The sequence below is a fragment of the Betta splendens genome, chromosome 5 (genome assembly GCF_900634795.4).
Source record: "Betta splendens chromosome 5, fBetSpl5.4, whole genome shotgun sequence".
In the NCBI taxonomy this organism is placed as follows: domain Eukaryota; kingdom Metazoa; phylum Chordata; class Actinopteri; order Anabantiformes; family Osphronemidae; genus Betta; species Betta splendens.
Window position 1 is genome coordinate 905596 of NC_040885.2, and position 22417 is coordinate 928012.

The following is a 22417-nucleotide window of genomic DNA, read 5'->3' on the forward strand; positions in this document are numbered from 1 at the left end:
ATGCAACATCCGGTCGCTTTTCTTAGCCCACGTTTATTGTACTGCTTCCACCTTAACGAATGCAAAACGGGATTTTTTTTTCTTTTGTTATAATAGGCATCCGAAGGGTTGGTCTATTGTGGAGGATTATCTGAGGCTGTTGCCTGTATATGGTCCAAATGAGCGGCAAAACCTCTTTCTGACAGCGGATTAGGCAGCAAGACTCTCGGAGACGTTTTCTACACTTGTTTTATAAATCAAGCGCATATATATAACACACAATGGCTGGACTTTGATCATTGCACTGGCAGTGTGAACGCATATTTCTAGCAGATTCTCCCGCCCTCCTCCTCCAAAAAAAAAAAAAAAATTCCCCGACTTGAGCTCGTTGTGCAGCAGAAGTACCGAAACAGCAGTGACTGATCATTTTAATAGTCCGTGTGACAGGGCGTTAGTGCGGTTTACTTGAAAGTACTGCCACATTCCTCCTTTTGTGGCACCACGTAGTACTTAATTCACTTCACAATTATTGCGCTGAAGGATAAAATAAAGCAAGTCGAGCCCATCGCCGATAACACGGTGTTTGTGCAACTTCATTATATGGCGAATTGCTTTTTCGCGGCAAAAAAACACATTCCACTTATCGAAAGTGGGTCGATGTACGTGCAATTAATTCCAGCTCAACCATTAAGTAAGTGTTGAATCCGCTGGGGATAAAACGCTTTAACGACTTATTCGGTTCGCCATCGCCGTTGACACGCAGCAAACATTGTGTTTTTGATTTTCTTTTTTGCGGGCTGCCGATATTAGTGCGGATTCCGCTTGTGTGATATTTTATTGTGTGTGTGAAGATGGAAGTCAGTGTGATGTAGCCGGGCTCGGAGGCATACAGGCGGCAGAACATGCGCAGTGGCCGTTTGTGCCATATTGGAACGAGGTCGTGAACGAGAAGTGCGTCAAGCCGGCGAGGCGCCGCCGGAGCAGACCAGGAAGTATCGCGATGTTATCGTCAAGACAAAAAGGCCCCGCTGTCGCTGGGACGACAGTTGCAGCCGCGGCGCCTACGACGGTTTTATTTTGAAACGTCCAACCGGGCCTGTCGGTTCGGGTTTCCGCTAGCTTACCGGTGCTGCGAGCGAGCAGGCGGAGAGGAACGGCATCTAAAAAGCGACTTGGAAAAACTACTTAGCGGTAAGGGGCGAATTTTGCGACTAAACATTCACATACTCTGTGTTGTGCGTTACTAATTCCCAGCGGTGTTTTGTTTTGGGGTGGCGCGTTCGCCTTTTTTCCCGTCTCTCAAAAAGATGAGTCGGGTTCGGTCGAGTGTAAGCGCCCTATTGCTCGGCAGCCTGCTCTTATTGCTCAAGCCGTGACGTTCAGTAACTTGACTCGGACGCAGGCGATTTTACCATGTGTCCGGCGAGTCCCACACGGCCGCTACGCGAGCAGGGTCGCGTCTTTATTTATTACGCGGCAATTAGGTGATTTGCTTAATCGGTATTTGCCATGTTCCCCTCAGTGTGAAAGTTAGACCATCGGAGCCATAGTCTCTCTCTCTCTCTCTCTCTCTCTCCCCCCCTCTCTCTCCCTCTCGCTGCGAAGCCATTGCGTTAATGCCCCATCTCTGTCTCCGAACGCTTCGTTTTAGTCCGCGCGAGCGGTGCGATCTTAAGCTGGTCGCAGATCAAGGACTGCGCGGAAATTTCCAGCGCTTTGCCCTTGAACTACTCCGTATATTTGTAATGCCGTAGCCTTACATAATGAAGGTTGGACGACCTCGGTCGATGCGTGTTCCTGGGTAGCTCTCCGCCACGACGGGCTGCGCGAACTCATTTGTGTGTAAAACGCTCCCGACGCGAAGCACGGGGCGACGCGCCGAGGTTCCGTCGCGGCGCTGTCACGTTCCAGCGGCCCATGGTTCTTCTGGTGAACTTCCCCATTGTGCAACTTGAGCGATCCGCTGGCAGCGCTGCTCCCGTTGACGTGCCGCTACGCGAAGCGCGACGAGCGGCGATTTAGCAACTAAACGGGGCAATCGGACGCGGGTCGCCGTGTTCCGTAGTCACGCTGTGTGGACTTTTTTATTTCGGAGGTCAGTTTGAAGTTAGAGCAGAACTGATGGGTTGCCAACGGGAAGGACGTGCTCCTCCTGGATGGGTTGGTGTGCAAACCCTGTGTTTGGGGTGTTTTTTATTATTTAAATCACCAAGAAGCGCTAATGTCTCCTATAACTGCACAGTCAATTCTACCCCAATTTATTAGATGGTTTAAGAGACGTGAAGTTTACAGATGCTTAAACTTCATTTGCAAATCGTTAAAGGGTTGTTTACCTGCCCATACAAACAAAACACCAGCAATTACTCAGACTCACACACATACTTTGGGTTTTTACGTGGTGATATTTGCCTCCCACCCAAAACAACCAAGTTTCAGTTTCATTCCAACACATCATATTAAAAAAGCATCTTTTCACAGACAGCATCTGAGTTAACCTGAATGAAAGTCAGTCTCAGTTTTAGTTGGAACCATCTTGTATTCCAGTTTGTATAGAGCATGTTTGATGGGCCTGGTTGTGTTGAGGAGATGAGTCTTCATCACTACAGGTCAGTGAGACGGACCTGGATGAACTATCTTTATGAGCTTTTTCAGCACGTACATATGAAACATCATAATATTACAACAATTTGAAAATATATTAAGATGATCGATTCAGTGCTTTTTAGACATTTACATTTTTGTACAAATCAGAGTGCAAACACAAACTCATTTGACGCTACATTACAGCATACATTGTAAAGTCATTTAGTGGTGATGAGCAGGTGCCTTAACTGTGATAGGGGAAATGTTTCACCAGTTAATTTCATTTTGTCGAAAGCTGACTTTGATTTGATTTCCTGGAGAAGCTGTACGCTGCGAGTGAATGAGTATTTTTTTTTTTCAGATTGTGTTTCCCGCCCAGGGACCTCAAAGGTTCAGGAAGACTTGTTCAGAAATGCTTCACCGCATGCTAAGTGCAGATGAGAATATGGTTCAGTAAGTGCTTGTACAGAGGACGTAGGGAGGATCTGTCCGTTTGTGTGTGTGTGTGCGTGTGTTTGCGTGGGTGTGCACATATTTGGCCCTTTCTCTTTCAGGTTCAGAGTGTTGGGTGTTGCAAAAAGGTTGAGGCAGACCGCTGCGAGCTGTGGCCCAGACAGACCATTCACTATGTGAAAGAGGGGAAGTTGATTTTCTTCCTGTTCTTCTCTGCACAGTTAAGGGCAGTACAAATGTACGGTTTAAGTCCGACAACATAACAAATGCCCTTAGGGCTTTTGTAAAAATGCAGCTGTGCAGTCAGTTAGGAGCTATTACTCAAACTCAGCTTTATCTTTTTGAGTTTTATTGACTCACTGTTATCTTGTTCAAACTGCATCAAAAATGTGCACAACCAGATAAACGACGAAACTGATTGAAACAGAAAGAAGAACCAGAAGTAAAAACAGAACCCGTCTAGAAAAATCCAGGAAATTATCAACACTTCAATATATAGAAAAGTCGGCATCAGGTGTTCGAGGCCCATCTCTAAACTTTAGCTCTGTGTTTCTGTGCCCATTGCTCTTTTCCACCCTTATGTGAAGAGCATGACCTCCAGGGACAATGAGGCCCTCTGGGGTGTGTGTTGGATGGAGGGAGGGAGAGAAAGACAGAGAGAGTCTGGTGCAGGGTCGTGAGGTGAAAGGAGACGGTGGTCCCGGCGGAGCACGGGGGTCACGGTGGCAGTCCGGTGGCCGGGAGGGGGCGGCTTCTGATGGCGGCCCTGGTTTTAATGGAGACGTCAGACGCAACAAAGACGAGGCTGACAGGCCGGCTGAATGGACCCGCGGTGACAGAGCGGCCGTCCTCGGCGGCTAATGCGCCGCTTTCTCCACCGGTGTCACGCCCCGCTCTGCCTTCTTTCTCATTCATGTCCTCTCTCTTGTTGCATTAACTTATTTTATCTGCCTTTCACAATGCCGCGGGTCAGTCCGACGTGTCAGAGCCTCATGTGTGTGTCCACATTCCTGTCAGAGGTTTGAAAACGGGGCGGAAAAATGGATAGGACCGTGTTTTTTTTTTTTTAAGAAAGATGGGCTCAAATAAGTTCTGCAAGAAGCGGTGAAGCTGGAGGAGATTAGCATAGTTAAATGCTTCTCGGTGATGGCCAGCCATCTGTTGTGTTGCATAGGTGGTAGCCTGCGCCGCTCCGCTGGGTAGCAAATGTGCAGCATGTAATTTGTGATTTTATTTATTCATCACTTGACAAGTTTTCCCTTTTTCATATTAATTGATTCCATGGTCACACGAAAGCTTTTGAATTATTCTGATGTAGTAAGGTAATGAAACATTTGGTATTTTAAAAGCTGCATTATCACCCAGGAGTCCTTGATTTTACCATGGCTGATGAATTCCAACACATGTTGTGGCAGTCTGGCCTTGAGGCAGGGTGATAGAAACCAATGCAGCTTGTATATTAATGTATCTGACTTCTAGTGTTTCTATTATCTTCTAGTTGTAGAGCTTGTACTGTATGTGTTGCTGTAGGCGTGGAAACCAAGCAACTAGTCTTGTGTTTCTTTATAGTTGATGTGAACAGGAATGCGCATATGTTACTGAGACGGTATAACTGTGAGGAAGGCACGCTGCTGAAATGGTTTCATTTCCACGTTTTGTTCCGTCCGTCACCAGAGTTACAACAGCGCTTATTCACTGGATAATAATCCTCCACTGTTTCTCCTCAGAGCTCCTTGTGTCGGCCTTGAGGGGGCACCAGCATGAGTCAGGAGTCGCTGGAGTCTGGTAAGGCGCACTCTGAACAGCTGCGTGAAATGAGTAAGATAAAATGTTGGAAAGCAAGTTGGAAATATGTGGCGTGTGTGTGTGTGTGTGTGTGTGTTCAATCCAGACGGAGACGCTCAGGATCCGTGTGACTTCAACTGGGATGACTACCTGGAGGAGACTGGAACCGTCTGCGTGCCTCACCACGCCTTTAAACATGTGGGTGCTGATGACAACTGGGCTTGTATCAAATTCTAGGCATTTATGTTTAGTGCTTTTTTTTTTTTCTTTTTTTTTAGTCCGAGCGTGACTCAGATGTGTGCTATGTGTAGTTTATCATAATGATTAAATTGGTTACTAAGAAACAGTCACAGCAGGCTCAATAGCAGGAAAACAGCCCCTGCAACACCTGCAGTCGTATCAGGAAGTGGATTAACGGCAGAGGCTCCTGGTTCTGCTCCCCTCTCAGGTGGACCAGGGCCTGCAGACGGGCCTGACCCCAGGCATGAAGCTGGAGGTGTGCGTGCGCTCCGAGGCCGACGACCCTTACTGGGTGGCTAACATCATCACCACGTGTGGCCAGCTGCTGCTGCTGCGCTACGAGGGCTACCAGGACGACCGGCGCGCAGACTTCTGGTGCGACATCATGGCGACAGACCTCCACCCGCTGGGCTGGAGCCGCCAGCACGGCCGGACCATGCGAGCTCCTGAAGGTGGGTCAGAGGCGCGTTGTATGGCTCCTTCCCCCGCGTTGAGCGGGTGGAACGTGATGTAGTTCCTCTAGGACGTCAGATTCCGGCTGCCGTTGGGCTGTGGATGGACAGGTTCTGCAGTAGTGATGTTGCCAAAACATAATGTAATGATGCAACTCATCACACTGCTTGTTATTCAAAATGATGCTTTCCTGAAACACTACCTCAACTTCTCTTCTGATGCTTTGCTTTCATGAAAAGTAGCTTTGTCTAGAAGGTGAGGAGGCGATTCACTGTTTGTGATTATAAATGCCAACGTGTTTTCATTTCTTCTTTTGTGTATGTTTTTCATTTCTGCTGCCTAAGTGAGCAGCTGACAGCGTGATTCACTATTTTGACTTGTTAAAAATCCATTAAAACCATTAAAGCTGTTCACAGTATGAAAGCCCTACATTATTACATTTGATGAATTCCTGTAATTTTTTTTGTTTTAGCTGATACTTTATTTTTCTGAGCCCACCTGCTTGTTAGCCCAATAAACTGCAGCATGTGTGTGATCGGCCCCAGGTGTGCGTGAGAAGCACCAGGACTGGGAGGCCGTGCTGGAGAAGGCCCTGGCTGAGGAGTGCAGCGCGCCTGCCAACCTGCTGGAGTTGGTAAGGCAGGAAAACTCAGCAGATGTCCCACTCTCACCCAGGGACGTCCGTAAGCGTTCCTTTCACTCGCAGGTCTGCCACAGTATCAGAACAGGCAGAGACAATAATCTCAGACCTTCCCCTTTATTATTTAATGAAGCAAATTCAGTGAATATATACAACTGATGTAAGATGCATCTAATTGAGGCATTATAATCAAATGATCTGATTTGTGAATGGTACCTTTTATTAGAATAGTTAAAATAATAGCATATGTAAATTTTTTTCTTAATAACTTTAATAGCAAAGACAGACAAAGACATCACCTTTTTAAGATGTGGAGTAAATTAGAGTGAACGCGAACCCAAAAAACATGAAGCTCCATTGTGACATCTTGCCAGTGTGGAAATTCCAAGTGTTTAGGAAACAAGGTTCTGGGCTTTTGTTTATAACACCATGGCTGTGCTGCTGAATTCAAACTCACTGTAGGAACAGCCTGTGAAATTCTACTTAGCTTTCAGTGACCGTGCTCCAGCTCTGCCACTTAGTCATGCAGCGCGTTCGCTCCCAGGACAAATTCCTCGCCTTGCCCAGGCGCGTGTTCATTTGTGTTCGCCTGCGTGAGTGTGTGCGCTATCAGCGTCTCATTGACCCCCCACCCCCGCCCTCCGTAGCCCCAGCGTGGCAGAGACCCCGTGGAGCTCCTGTGCGCTGGCTGCTACGTGGAGCTCCAGGACAGCGTTGACCCAGGCGTGGCCTGGGCCGCGGAGGTGGAGGAGAACGTCGGAGGGAGGCTGAAGCTGCGCCTGGTGGGCACCGAGGGCCTCCCGGACGCGCCCGCAGCCCTCTGGCTCTTTTACCTCCACCCACGCCTCCACCCACCCGGCTGGGCCAAAGAGCACGGCTGCACCCTCCGCCCTCCCTCAGGTCAGTGGCAGTGACCTTTTATGTTTAGTAACAAAGAGGAAGACAAATTCTGTTTACATCCCCACATTTACCACGAAACCAAGCATAAGTAATAGTTGTTAATTTTGTTGTCATGTTTTTTTCACTCCGCTATAAACGTTACCCAGTGGTCTCAGTAGCACTTAACGCTAAAACTCAGACTAATATTCACATGGAGCAGCATCCTACTAGACCCTGAAATTGATTTTCCATGTAGCTCATTGTTGTCAGGGCTTCGATCTGTTACTCCCGTGCATTTTGAGTGAATAAACTTTAATATACAAGATATAAGAAGCACTGGAGGCTTTGCCTCTCTCCTGACGTAGCTGATCTACCGTCTGCTACCACTGCAGTGGAAGTCTTATTTACAGTGTGTATATAGTACTAGAACGAATTTTTAAAATAAATGGGTGTTTCTTTTTTTTTTTTTTGCCAGTTAATATGTGATGCTATTATACATGTAGTGCAGGATGAAACTCAGTGTGTGTTTGACCATTTTTATGAGGACTAACGTTTATCAGAACATCAGGTTCTGCTCTTCATGAGCCCATTTTGTGCATTTGCTTGTTTCAGATCTGCTGGCGCTGCGCAGCGAGGCAGAGTGGGAGGAAGTGAGACAGAGGATCAGTGACCTGCCGCAGGATGAAGCTTTGACTGCAGAGTTCAGCAAGGTAGTACCATCTGTGCTCTTATTTGTCCTTCTCCGTTTATCCACACGTAAGAAAAGCAATAAAAAAAAAAAAAATCAAGCAAAGAATTGTGACGGCTCCAACTTTGGTGCAGACACATTTGTGAGCTCCACCTTTGTCCGTGTCCGTGTTTTTTAGGATCACCCTGCTGTGGCTGCTCATTGTTTTAAAGAAGGGATGAAACTGGAGGCAGTTGACCCTGCTGCTCCCATCTCCATCAGGCCAGCCACTGTCACCAAGGTAACAGACTATCAAATCTGTCTTTGCTATGCTGCAATATTTTTTCTTTGTTTGCAGTTCATGCTTTGTGTCTTCATTGTCCAAAACTTTCTTTTTGTTTTTTTTTTTGTAGTATCGTTATTTTAATGACTAAAAACTATACACTTGAATAAGGAAAATTGAACTCTGACTGACTTTATAGTTTTACTCTGTCACATTAGTTTTTCTCTAAATCACAATTAACTCTATGTGCGAATGTCCTTTTCAGGTGCACAATGAGCTTTACTTCCTGGTGACGATGGATGACCTCTGTGGCATTGAGGAGTCGGAGGGGGCTGGGCGCTCTTTCCTGTGCCACAGAGACAGTCCAGGGATCTTCCCTGCTCAGTGGAGCCTCAAAAACGGGCTCAGTCTCAGCCCCCCACCAGGTCCGCTCTGATAAATGCTGTTTCTTTTGTGCTACTTATAATTATTATGAACTACACAATGATTAGATGTTTCTGGCTTCCCTTGCTTTTCCCATTTGTCTTTTATGTCTTATCTCTTTCTTTAACTTCATTATGTTGCAGGATACCAGGGACCAGACTTTGACTGGGCCGATTACCTGAAACAGTGGGAGGCAGAGGCTGCTCCGCAGCAGTGCTTCCCAAATGTAAGTTTGAAAGGTTTTCTTGTCCCAACCACATGCACAGTTACATTACTGTTGTGTCATGCAAGCAGAAATGCAAAATGAATGTGGGAAATAAAGCAGTTTTAACTGGCAGTTTGATTGAATGTTGTGTAAGAGTTCAGGTTTCTACAGTGTGATAGACTGTAAGTATCAGGATTGTTTTTCTTTTTTCTAATCACTTGCCAGGAGCAAAGTGACCACAGCTTTAAAGAGGGCATGAAACTAGAGGCTGTCAACCCACTGTCACCTGAGAACATTCATGTGGCAACAGTCACCAGGGTCAAAGGGCAGTACCTTTGGCTCAGCCTGGAAGGTGAGGTCACACACTAAAAGTAAATTTAAAATTCATTAATGACCTTAAATTGTCATCCACGTCACTGTAATAATAATTTGAATGTTTTTTTTTCTAAATATGAAATGTAAGGATATTTAGTAGTGTCTCTTTGCTGTAGAGAAAAATTAGGCATGAAGACGTTTGACATTAAGTTTGATGGAGTAATATTTTCGAGCTCTCCTGGCTGATTGGGACATCGACATCACAGCTGCGAGCTGTGTACTTGAAATCATTACCTAATAGGTGTTTGTGTGCTTTTCCAGGGCTGAAGCAGCCCATGCCTGAGCTGATAGTACATGTGGACTCTCTGGACATCTTCCCTGTCAGCTGGTGTGAGACGAACGGCTATCCGCTTGTGCACCCCATCAAGCCCTCAGGTATACAGCGTTCAAGCTGATTTGGTCCTTGCCCTCAGTTGAACTAATACAAATGCTCGGATAAACACTAGATTGGTTCATTCTTTCCTTGTGTTTCAGTTGAGAAAGAGAGGAAGATTGCTGTGGTCCAGCCAGAGAAACAGTAAGTATAAGAGGAGGGCTACAGTGTTGATTTGGTTTATTCTTTTAAATGGCTCAGATGCAAAGAAAAAATTAAAACATCCAACCCAGTTTTATTCTTTTTACAGCAGAAGCTCACCAAAGTCTTCATCACCTGATGCTGTCAAGCAGCAGCTGGCCAACCAATCAGAGACAGGTGAGTGGGATGTCTCAGATCTCATTATGGACTCCTAAAACGTGATCAGCTGACGCCTTCAGATGGTGCAGGGTGCTCATCCGTTTAACGTTTCTTATTTTGCAGGACCAGGAAACGGGAAGTACTGCTGTCCTAAGATTTACTTCAATCACCGCTGTTTCTCAGGGCCGTACCTTAACAAGGGACGAATTGCAGAGCTGCCTCAGTTTATCGGCCCTGGGAACTGTGTCCTCGTGCTCAAAGAGGTGAGGCGGCTTTTTCAGTCAGCTCAGTGAAAAGAAAAATCCTTGATGGTCATGTATTTGTCTTTGTTTATTTGTTATTACAAGAAAGACATATTTTATGAAACATGAGATCATCTTATTCTATGGGTGAGATCACTTTTTCCTACAAAGGCACCCAATGTTGAGTCAGTATCTAGTGTACAAGTTGACTTTGTAGCATTAAGGGCTGCTGTTAATATTAAGTAGACGCCCTGTAAGTGTTGCCTTACCGGACATTATCCTGTTTCCAGGTACTGACTCTGCTGATAAACTCGGCATACAAGCCGAGCCGCGTGCTCAGAGAGCTGCAGCTGGACCAGGAGAGCCGCTGGCAAGGCCATGGAGAGACACTCAAAGCCAAGTGAGGGGAAACACTTAAGCATTTACCGCCGAGCTGAAAATTCTCTGCTCTCTTAGAAACCTGTAGGAACAGAGCAAGTGTTTACAGCTTCCCTAATTTAGGACACATGGAAAAAATTAAATATGGACTGTCTGCATGTTCGTTTTCAACCTTCTGGTCGCCATACTGGTTGTTTCTAGCGTTTGGGTATAGTATAAATAAAGTTTGAGTGGGATGAGTCAGTTCTGTTTTTTTTTTTTTTTTTTGTTGTTTTTTTTTTTTAATTACTCAGGTATAAAGGAAAGAGTTACCGGGCCACGGTGGAAATCGTCCGCACTGCAGACCGCGTCGCAGACTTCTGCAGAAAAACCTGCATCAAGTTAGAGTGCTGCCCGAACCTGTTTGGACCTCGCATGGTTCTGGAACGCTGCTCAGAAAACTGCTCCGTCCTCACCAAAACCAAATACAGTAGGTTGTTTACAAAACTCTAGGTGTCTGAGGAGCCTAATGGAACATAATGACTAAATATGATGAATGTTGCTGGTGTCAAAATCTGTAAACCTTCTTTACTCTATTTGGCTGAAAAGTTTCAGTTTTATTCTTTTCATAAAAACAGAGTCTGTGAAGGAATAAAACTTGTAATTTAAAAAAAATGAATTACCTTTTCACAAGAATTGAGCTGTTGTGGTGTGTAAGATCTGTCATCTTTCAGTCTTTGCTGATCTATTATCTAGCTACATATTTGTAAATGTGTTTTAGAGAGATGCAATTTGAATTTAAGAGCTAAATAAATACTAGTTTTTATCTCCTACATCTACATGTTCAGTTGGCCAGTAAATATCCTCTACAGACCTTTATCCCTTTCATAAAAGGTCTTTCTCATGTTTTACATTGTGTGCAGTGAGCTAATTTTACTCCACCACCAAATTTCCTTCAGACATTGCAGATGAGACCTTACACATGAACTCTGTGTTGCTTTCAGCATATTATTATGGAAAGAAGAAGAGTAAACGTGTTGGACGTCCACCCGGAGGCCACTCCAACCTGGAGGGAGGAGTGAAGCGAAGAGGCAGGAGGAGAAAGAGGAGGAAGCAGCTTTTTGTCCACAAGAAAAGGCGCTCTTCAGCATCAGTGGACAACACACCCGCTGGGTCTCCACAGGTAACACACACAGATGGGTGGATTACTTTACTAGTAAACAGGTAAACAGTCAGCATTACATTCTTTCTCACACCTTGTGAATCGGCACATTCTGTCCATGTCACGCAGGGAAGTGGAGAAGAAGAAGACTTGGATGAAGATGACTCATTGAGTGAAGACACTGGTTCGGAGCTCCAGGATGATCTCCAGGATGACTCTGAGCAATCAGTTGGGAAGTCACAGCCAGCGACGCCATCACCATCCCCACCAGCAACACCCAGGCCCACGCGGCGACGCCGGAAACCCTGCTCCCCCTCCTTCTCTGATGACGAGAACCACCCACCTTCACCTAAGGTTACACTTTAACAGTAGAACATATTCAAGCAGTAAATTCTGAAACATTTGAGAATGGCGTCATTCCAGGCTATAAAGCACACCTAAATTAGATTTTAATTTTTTTTAAAACTTTTTTTCATATAGACATATATAGACCGCGCCTATCTATGAGCCGCAGGTGTCCACGTTGTATCGTGAGGTATTTACACAGAAAGATGATACACAAATATTTATGTAAGTTTTAATTAAATACGGTAAATGTTTCTGACATTCTGAACAGTGCCTGTAACTCGACTGATTAAAAAAATTAAAAAGGGCAGCAGCGTACCACAAAAGCCATTGACCATTATCTACTGCCTCCTTCTGCACACTAAGACCACTAAAGTCGTCATCTTCAGTGTCAGACTTAAACACCTCCACAGTTACTTCGTCACACAGTTTCTCGGTCTCCCTTTCGCTTTTTCGTTGACCTTTTCCTCGTATCGGAGGGAGTTGCCACAGAGTTGGCAAACAGGCCTTTTCGACTCCACTTCAAGGTGGTGATTGTTGTGTGGCAACTCCTGCGTGGTTTGTGAGTAAGAATTAGTGAAACATCATAACACATAACATAACACATATTAATGACTAAGAGGGCATACAACATGCAAACCTCAACAGCTTTCAGTCGTTTCTGCACAGTGTATCTCTGCTGGTAAAAATCCACAAACTAGCCACAGGGTTCAAAGCGTGTGAAAAAAGTAGCGTCTTATAGTCCAATAATTATGGTCTTTATTTTCCTGCAATTTAATTTCAGTTGCTGTATGATATAAAGTATCCCAAACATTTCACACACAAACATTTTCACAAACAAATTTTAGTTTAATGGAAAATCTGTAAATTAAATGCCTTGAGCCTTTTTTACTTTAGCTGAGAGATACAGTACCTTTTAAAGTCTCTGACCTGACCTGTGTTTTTACAGACATCTAAGACTGAGCCTCCTCAGAAGTTGTGTTTGGACACGAGCCCCCTGGAGTGGAGCGTTACCGATGTGGTTCGCTTCATCAGGACCACTGACTGTGCTCCCCTTGCAAGGATTTTTTTGGATCAGGTAAATAATGCTTAGGCATGTTTGATTTGTTCAGGATGAGCAAGTACTACACATATTCGGGGACCAGTGATTCCTGAACAGAATGAGCAAAGCAGCAGCAGATGCGCAAGCAGTTCATGAAGCAGATGCTTCATGAACTGCGCGTGTGTTTTACTGTACCTGATCTAATATCTGATTGGTTTAGGTGTTAGATGAACAGCATGATGCTTTAGTGTGTAGATTTCATTGGAGTTTGGAGCTATTGTTTTTATGGATTAGTTGAAAGGTTTACTTTTTTTATAGTATAAATCTCAAATCATTAGTACTAGGCAACAACACAAATAACTAAAATAGGGGATTAGATATGATTCCTAAAATACGATTTGCACTGATGTTTTAGCCCTTCCTATCATATTCATGTTGGGTCTACTCAGTTCAGTTGTGTACGACAGCAAACTTGCCTAACTCCATTTCATAAGCACTTCATTTGATGTGAGTGCTCCGTCATCTTAATCTTGCAGCCATTTGTCTTTGCCTCCCTCTGCCAAGTTTAGTTCTGCCAGATGTGCTACTGCTCACTCTACTGCATTTTAAAACATTTAAACAGCTTTAAACCAATTATACCTACAAATTTCATTTGATATCCTCTCGTCCATGCAGGAAATTGACGGGCAGGCGCTGCTCTTGCTCAACCTCCCGACAGTGCAGGAGTGCATGGACCTGAAACTGGGACCGGCCATCAAACTGTGCCACCACATTGAGCGGGTCAAGCTGGCATTTTATCAGCAGTTTGCTACGTAGCCGATGGAGAAGTAGCGAGAATACAACTACATCTGTTTTGTGAATTAATTCTATGAAAAGCACTGTCCTTTTTTCCCATTTTGACTTTTCTTACACTGGACATTGTTTAGAATCCTGCGTGTACAACATGAGACAGATGAAGCAACCTTTCCTGGTCCTTCCTGGTAAAAATGTGCAAAGAAGAGCATCTGCACTGAGCGAGGATCAGTTTGGGTGCTCTTTTCATGAGACACAGGAGATGAGAAGAACTCAAGGCACTGTGGAACAGCAAATAAGTTCTGAAGTTTTTCATTAGGTCCAACTTGTTTTGCAGCAGCCCATCATCAAGAATTATTACATTATAAGTAGTAGACTGGTGTATTGCTAGGTTCTACCAAGACCTTTTTAAAGTGTGTTGTGTATCAACCCCCTCAATTACATTCTCTAAAACTGATTCAAAGCTTTTTCTGTATCTGATGGTGAACATATCCTGTTGAGATTTATTAGATGAAGAATTCTGGTGATTTGACAAGCTTAATGTGAAAGATTACTTCTATTTAGACTGCAATTAGGGCTATGAAATATAACAGATCCTAGTTGTACCTTGAAGTATTAGGGGCTGGTTCACTAGGTTTCTTAGTTTGTCTGGAAATTTGCTGCACTATGAAAATACATTAAAAAATTAGCGGGTTGCACAAAAGGAAGCCTGACATTAGAAAACATATGCTAACAAACAAATTTATGCTATATTATTTACAATCCGCAAAAGTTGACCAGCTGAATTAAGATAGCAGATTCTATCTTATGTACGATGGACTTTCATCTTAGGAGATCAAATAGCTTTCTTATTAAGCTTCTATAGTATCAGAACTGTTTACAGTGCACGGATTCTGTAATTCAAGCACAAGCTCAATAATGTACTGTATAGTGGTATGCAATTATATCAGTGCATGTGTGTGTGTGTATATAGTGTATATACTCAAATCTTCTAGTGTAACAGGGTAATTAGAAATATATCAAGCTGTTAGGCAAGGAGCAAACGCTTCATATCCCGTATACAGAATATTTGCACAGAAATGAACTAATTACAGCTACAGTTGAGTATTTGAGCCATTTTGTATCATTTTAGAATTTTAGCTGTTAACTTAATTGGACAGTTTTGAAGAAAGATTTGCCCAAGCTGCGTTTGTAAATGTTTTTTTCTCCGGTTTCTTCAGTGTTGTTTAATGTGATGTGCTTCATTTGAAACAAACCTCTGTGTGTAGTTTGTTTACTCATTTGCTTGTAGTTACAGCTGTACTCGAAGCAATTGAACATGATTTTATTCCGTGGCCTGAAATTCTGAAGGCTACTTAAAGAAAACTGCAATAAAAACGATTAACAAATTGTCGAGGGTCTCGGTTTTGTCATACATATCCCAGCATGCACTTCGTGGCTACGCAGGTCACATGACCCTACGTCTGTCAACATGAGTGGGCAGTAGTGGGCAAGGAAGCAGCTGGATGTACTCGAAGCGTGACCTGTAAATATTCGTATTAATGCTGTTTTGGGGCCGACTCGCTGTCTAACAGAGGTTAAAATCACAAGCGACCGGTTTGTTTTTAACATGCAGGGAAAGTTTCTTCTTTTGCTGACCCAGCACTGGATAAATGGAACTGACTAGTTAGCTTGGGGCTAGCTTCCTTTGGCTATGCATAGCATTTCTTCTTTATCTTCGTCTCTTTATCTTCTCTTAAACTATGGCCGTTGTCCGTCGGTAAACACGGACTTTAGACAGACAATTGCATTGTACGGCCGATTTCCATTTGTTTGTTTGAATCGTTAACCCACATGGCGTAGCTTTAGTTCCAGTGTCTGTTAGCCTAAAGATTAAACGGTTTCTGGTCAAGCCAGGAATTGTTTGTCTACACGAGCATAACGTTAATAAACCCGATGTTTATTTGCATCTAGATCAGTGTGTATAGGACGGTGAGTTGAAGTTACGTAGTGTGTATCATTGCAACTTCTAGTAACCCCGTTGAGCACCGGTCCCTGTTTAATGTCTGGACAGCTATGGCTCCATACATCTCTAAAGCAGGAGAATGAGTGCGCGTTTGCGAGGAAGAGGATGCCATCATCTCTCACCGAAGGTTGACCGGCTTGATATATCGATTAGCTGACCAACACCCGGGAGCACTGAGAAACCCCCAGGATCTCTGTGTGAGAAGCTGCTGCCTCGACTCCATTAGTTAGTCTCATCCAGGTCTTCTGTCCCATGGCTGCCGTTAGTAGGGTCAGCATGTTGTCCCAGCTCGGAGACGTGGCCCCTCCAGGTCCAGGAGCCCCGGGGCTGCCCGCTGTGGCCAACACGTCGGTGCCCTCCAGCCCGACGCCAGGCGCCAATAACAGGGGATGCGCCTTGATGGGGTCCTTTGGGATTTTCCTTCAAGGACTTCTAGCCGTGATGGCTTTCAGCATACTGATGTGTGAGTATAACCAGAGCAATTATCCAGTAGCGTCACTATAGCGGTTATGAAAATGTGATACTGATCACAGTTGGGAGGTTTACCTCCGACTTTGCCTGGTAACATAACTTAAATAAAAGACAACATTCAAGCGCTTTGTTGTAATATTTTCTGACAGTCAAAGCTCTGTTTACACAGAATTAGTCTTAAAAATAATGGCAGGTGAAATAACTGTTGCCTAGCTTTTAGTCTCTATTTCTCTCAGAATGAAATTTAAAAGTTGATGTGACGTGTACAAAAAAACACAAATGGAAACACTGGCACAGAAGAAAAAGTCGCACTCAGGATCTAACTGTGGTTTCATTTAGTCAGTGTGTGTCACTGCCCTGGCAGTTGTGCGACCTAATGAGTTGGCCTTCGCTCTGCGTGCGTGCGGCCTGACAGCACTGGGGAATGTTGAGCGTTTTGGAGTTTTCCCTGCTCAAGGCAACTCTTTGAGCACAAGGAGCAGGCGGAGGCTACGTCCCACCCAGATGGACACTGGGTGTGTTTAGTCTGAAGTCATCAACGTGTTCACAGCACTAAGTGAAAAGCATCAAAAGGCATCAGTAAATGTTTATGAGAGTGTTTAGTAGAGAAGTGCATTTGACAATGAAGGAAGTTTTTCTAATTAGAAATCAGAGCTTCCAGTTACGTGTTAATGTGAGGCCCAGTCTCTGCTTTTCATAAAACCAAAGCTTAAGTGCAATCGAGAAGCCATGGAGTATAAACCACTACTCTGACCAACACCTAGAGATTTATTTATGTTGGACCTTTCACTGCTTTTAGTGATGAGCTCTCCCTCTCATTAAAACCCACAGAGCTTCCTTGCACACAGGGATTAATTAAAAGAGAGACTCCTAAAAAGCCTGTACCTAAGACCCGACATACATAGATTCAGATATATTCGCCTAGGGAATATTTGTTCGCATGCATGAAAAGGTAGCAAATCATCCACTTCTCCCTCTTGTTCAAACCTCTTCCTGGTGTCTCGGCAGTAAACTGTTCATAATAGCCTTCTAATTCAATGCCTGTAGTTCTGTTTCCGAAATTAAAACATGTCTTCGCTTGAACGCAAGCAATACAATTATTTTATGATGCACCTTCTCAAACAGCTCGCAGGCTGTAGATTAGGTAAATGGAAACAAAAGTAATTTGGTTTGAATGATTTTACAACCTCTGTGATAGTGGGAGTGATCCTATAATATTTGTCCCTGTTCACAGTGAAACGCTTAAGGGAGCCCAAACACGAGAGGAGACCCTGGAGGATCTGGTATGGACCCTGAGTCAGCTTGAATGGATTTCTCTGCAAGGGTGCGATATAAATTCGGCTACAGAAACCTATTGACTGTCACGTGTCATTGCAGGTTCCTGGACACATCAAAACAGGCCATAGGGATGTTGTTCATCCACTTTGCTAACGTCTACTTGTCGGGTCTCACAGAGGATGATCCCTGCACACTGTGAGTCAGTGATTCAGTGTAATGTTTTCAGGCTTGCTTGATTCTGCACATTACAGACACATTATCACGAAGCTGTGCTAAAACATTAAACGTTATTTAGCCTCTTAGACAAGGACTGTTAATTCCTAAGCACCAAACTACTCTTTAATATATGTAAATCTCTGTTGATTCACATGACATTCACCTCCTTTTCCGTCAGATACCTCATTAACTTCCTGTTAGATGCTTCTCTGGGTATGTTGCTCATCTACGCTGGGGTGAGAGCTGTTAGTGCAATAGTGGAATGGAGACAGTGGGACTCGCTGCGTTTTGGAGAATACGGTGGGTACATCCCAGCTTTGTGATACGATTCATGTTTGCATCACTTCTGTCCTTTCCCCACATCATAGTACTACTAACTACAATCAAATTTCTGGTTTACTTTTGCATTGTTTAAATCACGTAATGCCAGTGAGGTTTTAAATTCTTTTTTCAGTGTATTTGTTTTACTGGTAAAATTAAATATCAAGTGATCAAAACAAGCACAGACCAAGATGGCAGAGCAGAACAGCTTTGAGATTAAGAGCTCTGGGACTTACTCCATGCGTTAGTGTTCAGTTGGGAGCTGCGGCAGATTCCTAAAAACCCTGTAATGCCCAATGGAGGGCAGTAACAGTCCGCAGTACTACTCCTGCAACTGCTACTAGTGTTTTACAATGTTGATTGCAATTGCTTATACATATGTTTGAGTTTCTAAGCAGACCTTTGTACACTTGACTGAGCCTTTGTGTGTTTCTGTGTTTAGGAGAGCCGGTGCAGTGCACAGCTTGGTTGGGCCAGTGTATCCTCTACATCCTCATCATGATGTTTGAGAAAGTTCTTATCATGCTGGTCCTGCTCAACCCGCAGTGGAAACAGGTCAGATTAAAAGAATAAGTATTTTCAAAGAGAGATGGTGAAATAAGAGTGGCCACTTAAACTATATTCGTCCCTGATTCAAAAGGTTTCCTCGGTAACGGAAAGAACAGCAAAACTTTACCCATCTATTTAAATTACATTAGGCATTCTCAGGAATACTTGTAATATTAAATTGAATTGAAATATGCAGAACAGGTGTTTTCAGTTTTTTCACATAAAATGTGCATCTAAATACTGTACATCAGCAAAAATCGAAATAGCGTGACATCAGTTCCTTGTTAATAGATTTTTTTTTTCACTTCAGTGGAAATGATTGGACTTGGTTTCATTTGAATTACCGTATTTAATGGCAAGCCTGTGTGGCTTTGTATGCCCATGCCTGTCTTTGTTTGTTGTTTTTGTGTACTGGTGTTACAGCTGGCTCTCCACAACCCCATAAAAAATCCTGAGCTGGAACTGGCCATCGTCATGCTTATTGTGCCCTTCTTTGTCAACGTAAGTCTGCTGTCCTAATGTTTTGTTTTTTTTTTCCTGCGGACACAATTACCAAAAGCTGTCGCACCAACACTACAGTGATATGGTTCTTACAATCACAGAAATTATCTTGTGTGTGTGTGTGTGTAAATAAATGTTCCCAGTTTTGATGTCATCTAATAGTCATCTCTGCTTAACCATCTTTACAATATTCTGTTTCCCTTAGACCCTCATGTTTTGGGTGGTGGATAATTTCCTAATGAAGAAGCACAGGACAAAAGCAAAGTTGGAGGAGAGGGAAGAGGACTCACGGGGGAACAGCAAAGTGCGCTACAGGCGAGCTCTGTCCCATGACGACTCTGAGTCAGAGGCAAGTGTCTCCATGTTGCCAGGTGCATGCACTCGCTGAGCTTTAACTTATCATGCTTATACGTGCATATGATGCTGATGGGTTTCTTGTTTGTCCTCAACAATGTGGGTCTTGACTTCTTTTTGATTTGACAAGGACACAAGATGTTGATGGTTTGAAGCTTGCTGTATGTGGGATTTGTTGGGTTTAGGTGTGTAAGGTTTTACCCTGTAAAGTGCCTTGAGAAAACCTGGTGTGATTTGGTGCTACATGAATAAAATTGAATTGAATTCTTGGGGCATTTAGACATTATTTTATGTACGCATACAGATAAAATTATTGTCAATGTGCTTGGCCATTTCATTTGCTAGAAATGATTTTCATAAGACTACTGTGCTTCAGTTCCTTTTTAGTTGCTCTTTTACAGGCTGTTAAACATGTGATAGTGTTTTTCTTCCTGTTTTCCAATAATGAGGCAAAGATGAGAAGAGTGGGTCAGACAGAAGTCAAGAGGAAATAATCAGGTATGCAGGTTCTGGGTTTTGATGGTTCCAGTGGTGCATTGGTTAACGCATATGTCCGGATCAGAGGAGTCTGGGTTTGAGTTCTGCTCGTCTCATCAGTTGTTTTGCTCATTGTTGGACCATTTGGGTCTGCTGGATGCGTGTTTGACCTGAAATAGGTGTAGCAGAAAAAAAATCATAATATTTTACAAGACCATTTCTGTACAAAATGGTTTGACTTGGTAAAGTCAAGCAGTAAGTGAACACTCTCACACCTTTTAGTTGTTTTACTGCAGTCTGTCAAATGATGGAATTTAAATCTCCTGTTTTGGTCACTTTCTTCATGAAGGTCAAATAATATCGAGGGTAAAATGCAAAGTAGCTTTTCTAATGCATTTAATGAGTGAATGGTTGAACAAGTATACACAAACAGTGGCATCACGGTGTGTTTTCACTTTCTGCTCGCGTGCTGCAGCTGCCCACGGAGAGCATGCTTTCAGCAGCACACCGGGTGGGGGAGGGGCGTTGCTCTGCGTAAACACGTATCGGCTTTAGCGGCCTTGGAGAGTGTGTTGGGCCAGTGGCGCAATGGATAACGCGTCTGACTACGGATCAGAAGATTCTAGGTTCGACTCCTGGCTGGCTCGCATTACATTTTCTCATTTTCAAAGTACAGCGTTCCTCCGTGTACTGTCAATGGTGAGTGGGGAGTCGACTCACGCTGGCCGCTTTCATGCGTAAAGTGTGAATACAGAGACATGAAACTGAAGGCATTAGAAGCACATTTTAAAATTGTTTTATATTTCTATATATTCAGGATTTCTCATCAGAATAACCACAATTTTAGTGATTAGGCAGTACCTGCATGTATGATATACTATATAATATTTGCTCCTGTTGTTTTTTTTTGGTAGATCCTTTTCTCAGCAGACGATGAGATGGACGAGTCAGATGAAGATGACGTTCGTCGGCTCACAGGCCTGAAGACTGTGAAGAAGAAAAAGCTCCGCATGGGGATCCCAGTTTGACCCACGTGCCTGTGCAATCAAATATCCTCTGGTAGCACTTTACCACACAAACTCGCGTATGTTTCCTCATAATAACTTCACAGATCAATTGACACGATCTCTTAAAACTACAATGTCCTCTGATGACATTTGTGTACTGCAGTTGAGTGAGACACTGTTGCCTCCTGGGGAATTTCTCCATCTAACATGGATTTTCATTTAACACACTAGGAGACATTTTGCTGTTAAGCAGGTACTGTTTGGGATCCCTGTTTCATTTGATATATACTACCATGAACAAGTACTATACGGTTAAATCCTATAGGTGAGTATAATCAGTTTGATACTGTTCACACTCCAGTGGCTGTGTGTATGTATGTTCATTTGCTGTTGTGGTCCAGGATATGGTCCGAGGGAGAATCAAAAAAGGCCACAACAGAAGCAAACATCATGCAAACAGAACTGTCCAAAGAGGCGGTAACGTTACATATTCTAACATGTTGTTGAAAGTGATTGTACCTTTGTCCTTTTGTTGTCTCATTTACATGTACCACCATGGCCTGTGGTGAGTGTGTTTATATTTGTCCAGTTGTGTATGGACATTTGGACACACCTGAAGTTGTCAGCATTTGAATACCTGACAGTTACATTCAGCAGCACAGTTACACCTTTTACTATTGTATATCTTGTATGTAATGTTACTCGTGTCAGAGGAAGCACATTATTGTTTGCAGCAGCCTCCTTTCAGCTGTTGAACCCAAGACTGCACCAACTTTCAAACATCAACTCAGTGTTGCAGTTAATCTTTTATTGTAGCGATTTGTTCTTTGTCTATGAATGTGATTTGTCTCTCTAAGTTGTTGTTGTTTGAGTTTTAAGTGTTATTTTCAGGCCAAAAACTATGCTTGTGACTATGCTTGTTCCAAAAGTGTTCTTTCATTCCGACACAGAGTACATATGGGAACCATTTCTTGCACAATTTCCCATTTCCAGCTTTCCTTTTCCTTGTGTGTGACGTTTTTGTTACAATTAATGTGCCTGAGTGAATTTACCAGCAGGTGTTTTGTTGTATTTAGTTTTGTTTGATTCCTTTATTTAGCGCTCAAGGACTTCAGGCATGAAACAGCATTCAGCAGGCTCTGATGTTAAGAATGTGACATGTAAAGACCTCTAAACTGTTAAGTGACTGTAAAGCAACTGAAAGAATGTGTGCGTGTGTCTGTGCGTGCGCGTCCGTGTGGCTGTGTGTGCATGCTACTTAATACATACAGTAAATCTGTATGTAACAGCCTGCACTGGGAGCATGTGCACATTTTTTGTGTGATTGATGGAGCTCTTTATAAATGACTCAGACTTGACTTGGGCTGTGATGACTATACTGTTGGTTATGGTTTTGTTATTATGTTTTTTGGGATATTGGCTATGAGTATATAACTGCACTTCAAAGGAGGCAAAAACTGAAGTCTGCATAAGTTATGGTAACGTGTTCCTCAGTCACGACATAAAGAAGTTTTCTTATTCTGCAAGTAGAAATCCTAAATGAGTAAAATACAAATGGCGAACATAAATTATTATAAATGCAATTTGAATAAAGGGTGTATGACATTAAATTAGTGTTTTAACCCGTGGAGAGATTTTTATTTCTTGAAAAGACCTGAAT

General features: G+C 43.4%; 2 protein-coding genes and 1 non-coding gene across 9 annotated transcripts; all 3 read left to right on the forward strand.

Moving 5' to 3' along the window:
• Positions 1 to 805: 805 nt before the first annotated feature.
• Positions 806 to 14971, forward strand: sfmbt1 (Scm like with four mbt domains 1). Of its 3 annotated transcripts, XM_041070859.2 has the most exons (22): positions 808 to 1170; positions 2924 to 3015; positions 4743 to 4800; positions 4907 to 4998; positions 5249 to 5492; positions 6039 to 6127; positions 6781 to 7033; positions 7625 to 7722; positions 7879 to 7980; positions 8228 to 8387; positions 8529 to 8611; positions 8816 to 8942; positions 9227 to 9340; positions 9440 to 9482; positions 9589 to 9656; positions 9762 to 9901; positions 10171 to 10280; positions 10552 to 10727; positions 11242 to 11420; positions 11529 to 11753; positions 12694 to 12822; positions 13462 to 14971. In XM_041070859.2, the coding sequence occupies exons 3-22, from the start codon at positions 4776 to 4778 to the stop codon at positions 13600 to 13602; spliced, it is 2598 nt and encodes an 865-aa protein (XP_040926793.1). In that variant the 5' UTR covers positions 808 to 1170; positions 2924 to 3015; positions 4743 to 4775; the 3' UTR covers positions 13603 to 14971. The 3 variants fall into 3 exon arrangements, with proteins under 3 accessions (XP_029006400.1, XP_040926793.1, XP_029006399.1); XM_029150567.3 differs by lacking the exon at positions 2924 to 3015 and having other exon boundaries at positions 806 to 1170; positions 9592 to 9656; XM_029150566.3 differs by lacking the exon at positions 2924 to 3015.
• Positions 14972 to 15049: 78 nt separating this feature from the next.
• On the forward strand, positions 15050 to 22387 carry stimate (STIM activating enhance). Of its 5 annotated transcripts, XR_008694863.1 has the most exons (10): positions 15053 to 16046; positions 17289 to 17337; positions 17432 to 17527; positions 17727 to 17848; positions 18312 to 18424; positions 18842 to 18919; positions 19125 to 19268; positions 20665 to 20834; positions 20989 to 21082; positions 21159 to 22387. XR_008694863.1 is itself a non-coding variant. In XM_055509291.1 (8 exons), the coding sequence occupies exons 1-8, from the start codon at positions 15836 to 15838 to the stop codon at positions 20685 to 20687; spliced, it is 858 nt and encodes a 285-aa protein (XP_055365266.1). In that variant the 5' UTR covers positions 15050 to 15835; the 3' UTR covers positions 20688 to 22387. The 5 variants fall into 5 exon arrangements, 2 of the variants coding, with proteins under 2 accessions (XP_055365266.1, XP_029006665.1); XR_008694862.1 differs by having other exon boundaries at positions 20989 to 22387; XR_008694861.1 differs by having other exon boundaries at positions 15054 to 16046; positions 20665 to 21082.
• trnar-acg (transfer RNA arginine (anticodon ACG)) lies at positions 20325 to 20397 on the forward strand. Its single transcript has one exon. It is a non-coding gene; the product is annotated as a tRNA-Arg (tRNA).
• Positions 22388 to 22417: the final 30 nt, after the last annotated feature.